This window comes from Octodon degus, unplaced genomic scaffold (genome assembly GCF_000260255.1).
Source record: "Octodon degus isolate 3935 unplaced genomic scaffold, OctDeg1.0 scaffold00008, whole genome shotgun sequence".
Taxonomy (NCBI): domain Eukaryota; kingdom Metazoa; phylum Chordata; class Mammalia; order Rodentia; family Octodontidae; genus Octodon; species Octodon degus.
The window spans coordinates 12168035-12179655 of NW_004524584.1; the positions used below are offsets into that span (position 1 = coordinate 12168035).

Below are 11621 nucleotides of genomic sequence, written 5' to 3' on the forward strand. Positions count from 1 at the left end.
CCCAGACGGACTAGATAAGACCTAAAAAGTCTGCACTGCCAGTGCTTCCTCAGCATCCAGCAAGCTGCACAGGCCTGGGGCCAGGAGCTGGGCCTCACCCAGCCCGAGAGCCACAGCCCCCACAGGGCTCACCGCGGAGCCTGGGGCTGGCGTAGCTAGGGACACTTGCAGGGCGCCTGCTCCCACCCAAATGTGCTGCCAGAGTCAAACTGCTGAGCTTCAAAGCTTGAGATTTTAACAAGTCAAATATTGTGCTAATAATGAGTTACACTGAGCTGACATACAGGTTAAATAAACTAGAACATTTATTATATTCGGGAGGATAGCCCTCAGGAGGAGAGTGTCATGGTTCTACTGGAAAGTGCCAATCTAGAAGGCATGGGAGTCAGGAGAGAAAGAAACCACCCAACCCCAAACTCCAGGAATAAAACTTCTTTCATAACCCCACATGGCCTCTGTTAGACAAAAGTGGCTGAACTGATTTAAAAAGTAAGTCAGGCACAGTGGCATACAACTGGAATCCCGGCTCTTTAGGAGGCTGAGGCAGGAAGATCAAAAGTTCAAGTACATGCTTGACAACTCATCAAGACTCTTACCTCAAACTAAAAAGGGCCGGGATGTAGCCTAGTGGTACGGTAGCCCTGGGCTTGCTCCCCAGTGTCCCAGAGCGGGGAGTGCATGGCGAGCCATCTAACCCTCAGTAGGACGGAGAACTCGCCCTCAGGCAGCACGCACAGGCAGCTGGGCTCAGCAGAGACAGGGCCTTTGCCTGCACTGGGCGGTTCCTCGGGGAACACTGGGAGGAAACCTGCCCCCCACCGAGACCACAGAGAAGCCAATGCCACCCAGCCCTGCTGAGCTGCAGAAGCCACCACTGCTGGCCAGGGCCAGCTCATTATCCAGGCTTGACAGAGCCTGGAAGTGGCCTCACACCCTCCCCCCAGGCCAGCCGAAGCCTGGGGACCCCCACTTCTTCCCCATCCAACAGCTGTGGTGGGCTGTGCAGCCTTTTGGGCATCTCATCTCCTGCCACCTTTGTCACTCTGGACTCCACAGCATGTGGCCAGGTGCCACTCCAAGGGGGCCACACTGTTCTGAGATAATGTGGGTGCCAGTGTTTGCTCGAGGCCAGGTATCTAAGATCAAAAGGCAGCTCACCCTGCACCACTCACCAGAGTTCAGGGAGCTCTATTTGGAGAGCTGGGGGATGTGGTCTGGAAAAGTCTCCAGGTCCCTTCTGAGGGCTTCAGATTTCTCTCCCCAGCCTCCATCTCCAGGACAAAGGGCTGAGCTCAGACAGTGACAGAGTCCCAGGGCCCTGGTGTCATACTGTTCTGGGATTAAAGATGGGCTGTTCTCCATGAGTTAGTCCCCCATTAGTCCCCCACTCTACTGAGGGGCTCGGCCCAGCCCAGCCTGTGCTTCCAGCTGTCCTCACTTTGCACCCCACCCCCAGTCCTTTTGGTAGGTCACATAGTCATGTGGACATCGACTTTGCTGCCAGTGTCCTGCTCACCACGCTGCTGGCCGAGGAGAGCCAATCAGAGACACTGACGCAGTGTGCCTCAGAGCTGTGTGGCTCTGGGGGAGGCACAGCCCTCCTGGCGGATCAGTTTACCTTCCAGTGAACTACAGAGTACAGCTTCTTCCCGGGGCTTTGAAGACTTCCCAGCTCTCGCCTCACTTTGCAGTTGTCTCTCCCCGCACATCCCTCCAGATAGCTGGGGCCCTCTGAGACAGCTCACTTCGACCTGGGTACCAGCATGATGATGCCCAGGAAGCCAGGACCCCAGGCCGCCGGGCTCTCCAGGCGATGGTGAGGGACGTCCTCCCAAGCCCTGTGTATGGGCGACACCAGCCGTTACCTTCTGGTGGGTTCTTCCGGGTTATAAATGCCCTCGCTGCCCAACCCCTAGTCCTTAGGGGTCTGCAATGTAGGCCCTAAGCCTGGGGAATCAGTGATGTGACCTGCCTATGGGGACAGCACAGGAGGACCCGAGCCAGGCCCACAACACAAGACTGCCCCTTCTGGCTGTGATCAGGTCCCGCCCAGAATGGGCACCATTAGCACAGGGAGCAGCCTCTGCTGTCAGCCGGCCAGGGGTGTAACTCAGTGCTAAGCATGCATGAAGCCCCAGGTTCCATTCCCAACACAGCAAAAACACAAAACAAAACCCCACAGTAGGCCAGTGTGGAGGTGCATACCTACAATCCTAGTACTCAGGAGGATGAGGCAGGAGGATCTCTGCTAGTTAGAGGCCACCCTGGGCTACAAAGTGAATTCAAGGCCAGCCTGAACTGCATAGTGACAACCTGTCTCAAAAAAAAAAAAAAAAGACCAAAAACATAGACAAACAACCCCAAATGCCATATCTTTGTGCTTGTGGGCAGGGTCAGCTGGGGCAGGCACACACATGCTGTACCCTGCCAACCCAGCCATCTCAAGGGTGCCTGAATCGATTGATCGTTCTTGAGGTAGGGGGCATTTTTGGTTTCCAAGGAATGTCAGTCAGCCCAAGGCAGCTGGGCCACCTAGGAGATGGGCTCACTGGATGAAAGCAAACAGTAGTCTTCCTATATAAGGCCCGGCCCAGCCCTGTGCACCACCTCCACCAGAGTCCAGGTAGGTACAGCCGTTGACTCCTTTTGTGTGTGTACGTGCGTGTCCAGGCTTAGCTTGTATGTGCGTGCTGGTCATTCACTCTTTCCCCTGGGCCTCAGCGGGTATATCTCAACCAGATGGCCTTGGTCAGGTTGGTTGCTCAGTAGCTTTCTGCAGGTGCTGTCCCAACCCCCACATCCTCAGGGGACCTTGCTGGTTTGGCTTCCTCAGCCAGTGAAGAAAATCCCAGCACAGGCTCCTCTAGGCCTGGGAGATGAGTCGGGGGCAGACGCTGCAGCCTCCATCCGCCTCAGAGATCCTACAGCTTAGTGGAGCTTCCTGCCCAGCTCTGTTCTGGAAGGCAGCACACAGCCTGTTCTCTCCCACCTTAGGGATGCCCAGAGGGGCCCTTGCTCCTCAGTAGTCACAGACACAAGTCAAAAGTCCCAGCAGCCCCATTGAGGGCGTGGCAAGCTGCCCCAGACTCTCCCCTCAGGCCCAGCTGTCCCATCCCATCCACGGAGGCATGATCTCGGCGGGGACCCTCTGCAGCCTGCTGCTCCTCGGCGTGCTTTGGGTGGACTTGGCCATGGCTGGCTCGAGCTTCCTGAGCCCCGAGCATCAGAGAGCCCAGGTGAGTGCTTTCCCTGGCTCCTGCTGTGACCACATACAGATCCTGCCACTCGCTAGCAGCCAAGCCGCCCCCCCAGTGCACAGCACTCCTTAGGCCACAGGGGCTAAGGAACACCTCTCTCCCTCCCAGCAGAGGAAGGAGTCCAAGAAGCCATCTGCCAGACTACAGCCCCGAGCGCTGGAAGACTGGCTCCACCCAGAGGGCAGAGGGCAGGCGGACGTGGCAGAGGACCTGGAGATCCAGGTTTGTGCCCCGCAGATCCAAGGGCTTCATGGTTGTAGTGTGGGGCAGAGAGGCAGCTGTGACCAGAGTACTGTCCCCAAGCTGCCCAGAAGCTATAAACTAGCCCCAACGGCTGAGCTTTGCACACAACTCCATGCAGTCTTTCCCCAGAAAAAAATATCTAGAAGTAACTTTTCCATAAGAGCACAGGAGCATAGGACAGCATCAGGGAGGAAAGGCACTGGGGGAGGGGGCTGACCAGGCGGTCTCAGAGGGGCCTCGAAGGCCGGAATGCAGGGATGGAGTGCTTGGAGACAGAAAGGAACACAGGGGAGCAGACTGCTTCCCCCACGTGTAGACAAAGTAGATCAGGCCTGTTTGGTTTTGGTACCAGGGACTGAACCTAGTACCTTTACACTGAGCTATGAGCCCATGTTGATTTTGAGGCAGGGTCTTGCTGAGTCACTGAAGTGCCAGGGCTTAGCTGAAGCTTGGGATCGTCCTTCCTCAGCCTCCCAGAGCTCTGGGATTATAGGAGTGCACCATGACACTTGGCTGTGACAAATCTTGTACGGGACAAGGAAAACCTGCAGAGACAGTGCAGGATTAGCAGGAAGGAGTAAAAGGATGAGATGGGGCTGTCTTTGAGGCTGGCCCTAGCTTGGAAGCTTTAGGGGACACAGGTCGCTGAGCGAGGCTGGGATCCCTCGGGTAAGCCAGCAGCGGCGATTGCTGCCCTGCTGCGCCCCTCATGTTGTGCTCCCTCAATGTGGACTGAGGTCACAAGTGGAAAGTGCAGCTGCCTTGCTGTTAGGGGCTCTGCTCTCTGCCAACCCCATCCATGCCTCAACGGCTGGGCCCACAGCCCGTGCAGGGTCTCGAGCTCTTCCAGCAACGCCCACTGCTGCACCTGCTCTGTGCTGGCCCATCACTCAGACCTCTGCACTGAGCTCCACCGCTGCCCTTGCTAGCCTTGGACTCACTTTGTAGCCCAGAGTGGCCTCAAATTCACAGAGAGCCTCCTGTTTCAGCTTCCTGAGTGCTAGGATTATAGGTGTGAGCCATTATGCCCAGTCCATCTTGTTAAAATTCTGCATCAGGGTCTTGCTAAGTTGCTGAACTGCTCAGGCCAGGCTGGACCTTGTGGTCCTCCTGCCTTTCTCCTGGGATACTGGATTGCAGGCATGTGCCCTGTGCCCTGTGCCCTGTGCCTGGAGTTCTGCACATCTTCACAGCAGTCCCATGTCACCACCTCTCCCACAGTGCAACCTGCTCCTCCAGTTACCAGATGAGGGTCACAGCAGGCTTTGGGATGAGTGGGGGGCTTTCCTGGAGCTGTGCTGGGGCAGGGCTGTCCCTGGACTGACCAAGGGGCACAGAGGGGTGCTATTCACCACATGCAGCTCCTCAAATCTGGGGAGCTGTGCGTGGGGAGGGGGCAGTGTCGCCTGGGATGGGCTAGGTTTGAAGCCTTTGCAGCCACAGAAGATGCCACCTGTGTGGCGGGGAATGCACAGGCCACAACCCCACAGCCCCACAGCCCCGCAGCCCCTTGAACACGGCAGGGCTATCCCGAGGACACAGCTTTCTGGTCTCCAGGAAGCTGGCCATGCTGACTGTGCCCACTGGACCCCAGACCCTCCTCGATCTTGCAGTCAGGGAAGGGCTGCAAGAGTAGTATGTGGAGAAGGCAGGCAAGAGGACTCTGAGCCAGTGCCCAGGACATGGCAGGAAAGGCCTCTCACCCATGCAATGGTCTCCTCTGCTAACTTTTCTACCTTTTTATTTTTGTGGCACTGAGAATCGAGCCCAGGGCATGTCTATGTTAGGCAAGCCTCCTACCACTGAGCCACACCTCAGCTGACGTCCTACCTTATTATGTGCTACTGAATCTCTATCAATCCACAGGGTCGCAGGCATGGTGTTATGATCCTCTGTGTAGACAGGAGACATCTATTCAGAGAGGGAAATTTGAGGCGTGGAGGGGTGCAGCCAGGGCCCTGGTTGGGGCCCACTACAAACCTGCCCTCCTGCTGTCTGAGGAGGAGTCTTACCCTGCAGCTTTCCAGGTCCTGTCCTTTGCTCCAGTCCCAGTCACAGGAAAGTGGCCTGGAGCTCCCCAAGGCCATCCTCTGTGACCCTCCCCAGATAGGAGCCTTCCTCCATGGTGTGGAAGTCTTGGTCAGCAGCCCTCAAGCTCACAGCAGCAGGCTTCCCGAAGGCAAGGAGCTCCACTAGCTCAGGTGGGAAAGCAGTCTCAAGCCCAGGCCAGCTACCAAGAAGCCCAGCATCAGGTTAACTGGCCTTGGAGAAACAGTAGCCCTTGGCCAGAGCCAGCAAGGGTGCCTGGAAGCCAGGGGTACAACTGGCAAGGACTCAGGAGTCCACGGCACAGCCCGAGCCCTGAGTGCCTCCAGACTCCTCCATTCTGACTCCACCTCCCCATCTCAGGCCCTTCCATCGCTCTCAAAGATCCCCCACATAGAACAGCAAGAGCTTTGAGACAAACACCTCGACCTGCACTGAACAGATGGACCACACATGGGCCACCTTTGTGCTCCAGGGCTTGCTTGGGTCCCTTGAGGCACATCCCCCATCAGACCAGCCAGCTGCTTCCTTGGGGACTGGCAGACGGTCTGAGCACCCCTCACTGGCCCAGGGTAAGAAGGAAAATGGGCATGGTCCAAAGGAAAGAACAAGAAGTGCCAGTTTCCTAAAGACACCAATCAGCCCTCCACCACCTTCAAGGTGAGACACATTTTTCAAGGAAACCACATGGCAGTTCCCACATCAGGACTTCTGAGCCTCAAGGAACACCAAGATGTGACATGACAGCAGGAATCAGGCCACAAAGACTGATGGGACCACAGCCCTCGCATATTGGGGCTGGGTGGGCTCAGAGCCCTTCCATGCCCTTGTACAGGTCCTGAAGCCTTCCTGGGCTTCACTGTGAGGTGGGGGAGACCAGAACACCAGGCTCCTTTCCAGCACTAAGTGGCCTTCGTGGACACATGCAGACATCTGCTGACAATGCCCACTGACAAGGCAGAGCTAGAGTTCAGTCCTTGCTCTCTGCGAAGGAAGATCTATAACACTGCCACACATAAGCTCTCTGCTGTCTTCCCCAAAGCTGTGACCTGCAATGAACCATCTCAGAGAATGCTTGGAAACCAAGAAAAGGAGACACTGTCCCAGAGGAGGGCAAAACAGAGGCACAGAAAGAAGAAAGGACCTGGCTGGAAGCTCCCTTCTAGGAAGCAGCCAGATTCCAGTTTGATGTCTCTTGTGTCCACAGACGGAAGCACAGCTGATGGAGGCAGAGGCAGGACAAGGAGAAGAGAAAGTTGGGCAAGGAGGGGCTGGATCACCTTCTGGGCTAGCAGCCTGCATGCTGGGTAGATACGCCACACACTCAAGCCTCCCTGCTAGGGTTTAAACTTCCACTGACAGCAATTCAATCTCCTGGGCCAGGGATATAGCTCAGCGGCTTGAGCACCTGCCTGGCAAGCGCAAGGTACTGAGTTCGATCCCTGGTACCACAAAAACAAACAAAACAAATTCAATCTCCTGTCCTTCAAAACCAGAAGAGAGGACATGCTAGGGGACTCCACAGCTTTTTAGCAACCCACAAGAGGCTGAAGCCAGAAAACGTGGGGGACCGGAAAGTAAAGGAGCAGCTGAAAGCAGGGTGGCTCAGGCAGAGGGGGGAGTGTCACCTGGCCTATCTGCAGACACACCCCACCCCCAAGCCTCCTTTGGCGAGCTGTGTCTGTGCCAGGGTGTGCATGGGGTGCAGCCTCTGACACCTCCCTCATCACCCCCTCTCCTAGTTCAATGCCCCATTTGATGTCGGCATCAAGCTGTCAGGGCCGCAGTACCAACAGCATGGCCAGGCCCTGGGGAAGTTTCTTCATGATGTCCTCGAAGAGGCCAAAGGTGAGTCACTGGCATGGGATCCCAAAGACAGCACAGCCCTCCTTTGGAGAGATTTCTTCCCTACACCTGTGTCCCCAGTTTTTCTTTGCTGCCAGTGCAGGAGGCTGGGGACTGCTGAGTGACTCACCAGGGGTGACAGGAAGTCTGTCTTCAAAGCCCCTGCACTGGCTCAGCCTAGCTGAACCTCAGCTTTCTATATATCAGTGATCAGGGCTGCTGGGAGAGAGCAAGCCCCCTCAGTGTTAAGGTACCTTACCTCTAGCTCTGTCCTCAAGCAAAGATCCAAGGGCCATGACGACATTCCAAACAGGCTCCACAGACAAACAAGCAAGGCTTTGGGTTTTGTTTAATCTTTCCATGATGGAGGGGGCACAATTATCTGCAAAGCACCTTCCTCACAAGCCCAGTGAGCACTATGCGCCCCACATCGTGAGGTGGTCAGGGTAGTGCTCACCCACAGCACAGATGAGGGCCCTGCCCAAGGTCACAGCTACCCTCAAGTCCGACTTCCAGCTCCATGTCAGCACTGTGGAAGGAAGCCACCTTTGCAGGCCAGTGAAGGATGGGCCCTCGAGATCTGATTTGACCTCTTCCATTCCAGAGGCCTCCACTGACAAGTGACACCGCAGGACAGCTACATCTTCCTGTCCTCTCCCAGTGCTTCTGCAACAACTCCCAATACCCTTGTGCTATTTAAGAGGTGAATAAAGGTTCCAACTGCATACCAAATATCCACACTGGGAGCTTACTCCATTGGAGAGAAGCCTGGCATTGTAATCTCCTGGAGGCGCAGGACAGAAGGGCTCTGGAGGGGGCAATAGGATGAGGGAAGTGAGGGAGGAGACGGACACAGAGCAACTCACTGACACCAGAGGGTCTGAGGGCAGCAACACTGCACCTGGAGCTCAGTCAGAGCCAGCAGACACTGATGGATGCAGAATGCATAGGTGATAACATCGAAATCAGCATCCACTTGAGGTCAGTCACCAAGATGACACAGCAGGATGAGACTGCCCAAGAGTAATTTTGAATTAGACACCAGTAGGTGTCTCAACAGTGGCTCTTAACAACTCATCAGACAGGGCTGAAAACCTCCTCTCCTTCCCTCTTTGCCTGGCCAAGCATTAGTCCTCCTCTGGTGCCACCAGCTGCCACCTGGGCAGCCTCCTGGATAGCAGCTGGCTACCCCAAAACACTTCCCAACTGTAGCTCCCAGTGGACAAGGGGCTCACCCTCAGTCCCATGGCTAAATTGGGCCAGAAGCTTGTCTTCTGGCGAGGGACAGATGGGGTGTGCCACCCATGCAGAGCAGTGTCAATCTGTGCTGGTGTGGAAGGATAAGTTCCACCCCTGCACCATCCTTACAATCCCATGCAGCAGAAAACGCACACGCTGTCTGTAGGGCCAGGTGTCTCCTTGAGTCACACTCAGGCCACCCACACCCAGTGCAGTGATACCAGCCAGACCTGGTGGCACCTGAACCTCCACTACCAATGGGTTTGAGGAGTGGGTATGCACAGGTATCATCAACACCCCTGCTTCTTACGCAGACTCTCAGGACCCACCCCTGCCTTAAGAACCCACAGCAGAATAAAACCCGCTCCCTGGCTCTTACAGAACAGAGACAACCGGACCATCCAGGCCAGTGACCCTGCCAGGCACAGAGTAGGTGTGACTTTAGGCCTGGCCAGAAGAGTCCTCAACAAGGTTACAGTACCTGGAAAAGGGGTCCTGCTGCTTCTCACTGACCTTCCTAACTCTGGCCTCAGTTGCTGCCAGCTCTGTCTGTCCCTTGGGCAGACAACACACACACTCTTCCCTTTTTAAGCCAACCACACTGACACTCAGAACTCAGTGTCACTCACTGCTGGCCCCACACAAGAACCAGCCTGAGCTAGTCATAACCAGATGGAAAGTCAACTGAAGGTATCTGCAGTGAGGTGGGGGGTGGGAGGGACAAAGGGAGCAGAAGCAAGGTAAGGACGTTCCCCACCAGGCCAACCAGGCCCTGCCAAGGGCACCTAGTGCGGCAGTCTGGCACACTTAAGCCAAAATTCATCCACACCCCACTCTTACTTGGTACTCAGTGGCCACGGTGAAGGAGGCTGGTGAAACAGTGCCCACTCAGTGGGCCAGACAGACAGAAACCAGGCTCTCACCTGATGCCTCCTATCCTCCAACAGAGAGCCTCCTTCCCTGCCCCCACTGGCCCGGGACAGCCCATCTCTCCTGGGTGGCCATAGGGTACAGGCAGCAGTGGTGGGCACCAACTCTGTACCATAGGACAGGATGAAGTGCAACTGCTCACATGGGGCAGGGTGCCGGCCAGAGGCTCTGAGCATCCCAGCCACTTCCTGTGTCCCTGCTGCACACCAGGCAAGCCTACTGAAGGTAGAAAACTAAGTTGAGGGAAACCAAGTAATTTCCCCAAGGACACACAGCAAACACTGTGGACTCACGCTCTCACCCACCACCACCTAACCAGTTTGCTTCCCTGGCCCTGCTGCCTAGCGTCTAGGGACTCCCTACTTCCTGGGTCTTTAAAGTTATTTTTTGTGTATGTGATACAGGGTCTCACTACACAGATTGGATTCAGTGAAAATCTTCCCTTTTTCAGCCTCCCAAACACTAGGATTACAGGCACGCAACACTATGCCCAGTCTCAGTCAACGTCTTAGCGTGCCCCAGGAGTGGGACCAGCACGACACGCTGGGGAGCAAATCCCCAGGCTCTGCACTTGCCTAAGCAGGCGCTTTAGTCCACTGAGCTATCTGGCTGGCCCCTGCTTGCTGTTTTATGGTGACCTAGACTTTGCGTATGCTAGGCAAGCGTCCTATCACTGAGGTATCACTAACCTTGAGGCAAGGGTTGCTGGAGTGGGTTGTATACCCGGCAGGGATCAAGTCATTTGCTGAAAAAAAAAAAAATTCCCCTTACGAAAAAACCTCTTACTTTGTGTTTTGTAATTAGAAAGGAAGCACATGCTGAACATGTCACACATGGGCAGGTATGCACTAAGAACCACTCAGGAGTCATGTGAACAAAAAAAAAAAAAAAAAAGCCGACATCCACCCCAGCTACCTCACTAAACCTGAACCCACTTAACATCACTAGCAAACAGCAGAGACTTGGGTGGAGCTGGGCACCACAGGCCAGCTGACAGTCTGCTTATTTACCTGCTCTATATCCCAGTGGTTACTCTGTTTTATAAAAATGATGCAAAAACTAGAGTACTGGCAGTACTTCAGTTACTATGAGTCCACACTCAACCAAAAGATGAAAATGCCAGAAAAGCTGGGTGCAGAGGCTGAGGGAAGAGGATCACCAAGTTTAAAGCCAGCCTTGGCCACATAGTGAATTCAAGGCCAGCCTGAACTACATAGTGAGACCCTATCTCAAAAAAAAAAGAAAAAAAAAAAAGAAAAAAGAAAAAAAAGGAAAGCAGCTCAGAGCAGCACATGAGCCATGAACAGCCTATCACTGAATAGTCAACCATGTGTTCCACCAGGCAGTAGGCAGGCCAAAGCCACAGAACACAGAGGAAACACAGGATCGAGAATTCTGATTGGTTCAGGGCCAGGAAGCCTCCCTTCCAATTTGTGCATGTGTGAAAATTTGCTGGGTAGGAGTGGCAAAGCATACATCCAGTGTGCATCACTAGACTAAGGACAAGACCCCACAAAGAATGCAAAGGCGGTCTTCCGAAGTTTACCTAGAAGCATCAGAGTTCACATCCCAAAACCCAGCACTACTGATTTATCAGCACCCTGTGACAAGTTTCCTCCCACCACACTGCTTTGGAGAAATAAGCAGCCCCACACAGAAACGCAGTTGACTTCCTGGGCATTGAAGTGGGAACTAATGCTCAAAGGTGTGGTACCTCCACATGCCCCAGGTCTTCTCACACTGTGTAACAGTGCTGTGAGGTTCAGGAACATGTAAGAATGTCTCAGGCTTTCTGATGTCCACGTGTAAAGCTGGCCAACTGCCAGACTAAACCAGTAACACTCAGACACATCTCAATAGACATGGACAACACAGGAGGTGGCTGGAGGATCCGTCACTTTATTGTCAGAAAGATACAGCCAAAGATAGGGACATACAGAGGCATTCTGGCCACACAGCAAGAACAAATCAGCCACCCAAAATCCAGAGTGAAAAACAAGGCCCAAACTCTCACACCCAGCTAGCAAGGTCTCACTGTATAACAGCATCCACACAGTGGCC

The 11621-nt window shown here is 54.6% G+C and overlaps 2 protein-coding genes across 3 annotated transcripts in view; both read left to right on the top strand.

The window, feature by feature from the left end:
* Sec13 (SEC13 homolog, nuclear pore and COPII coat complex component) overlaps nucleotides 1-1628 on the top strand; it is a 22622-nt gene extending 20994 nt beyond the window's left edge. The window contains exon 8 of the mRNA XM_023704507.1: nucleotides 1469-1628. Coding sequence (XP_023560275.1) covers nucleotides 1469-1628 — 160 coding nt within the window. The remainder of the gene's footprint in view (nucleotides 1-1468) is intronic.
* A 1478-nt stretch (nucleotides 1629-3106) lies between these two features.
* On the top strand, nucleotides 3107-8098 carry Ghrl (ghrelin and obestatin prepropeptide). 2 transcript variants are annotated; one of them, XM_023705307.1, is made up of 4 exons: nucleotides 3107-3236; nucleotides 3366-3479; nucleotides 7289-7394; nucleotides 7996-8098. In XM_023705307.1, the coding sequence occupies exons 1-4, from the start codon at nucleotides 3129-3131 to the stop codon at nucleotides 8013-8015; spliced, it is 348 nt and encodes a 115-aa protein (XP_023561075.1). In that variant the 5' UTR covers nucleotides 3107-3128; the 3' UTR covers nucleotides 8016-8098. The 2 variants fall into 2 exon arrangements, with proteins under 2 accessions (XP_023561075.1, XP_012373005.1); XM_012517551.2 differs by having other exon boundaries at nucleotides 3369-3479.
* The last annotated feature ends 3523 nt before the right edge of the window (nucleotides 8099-11621 follow it).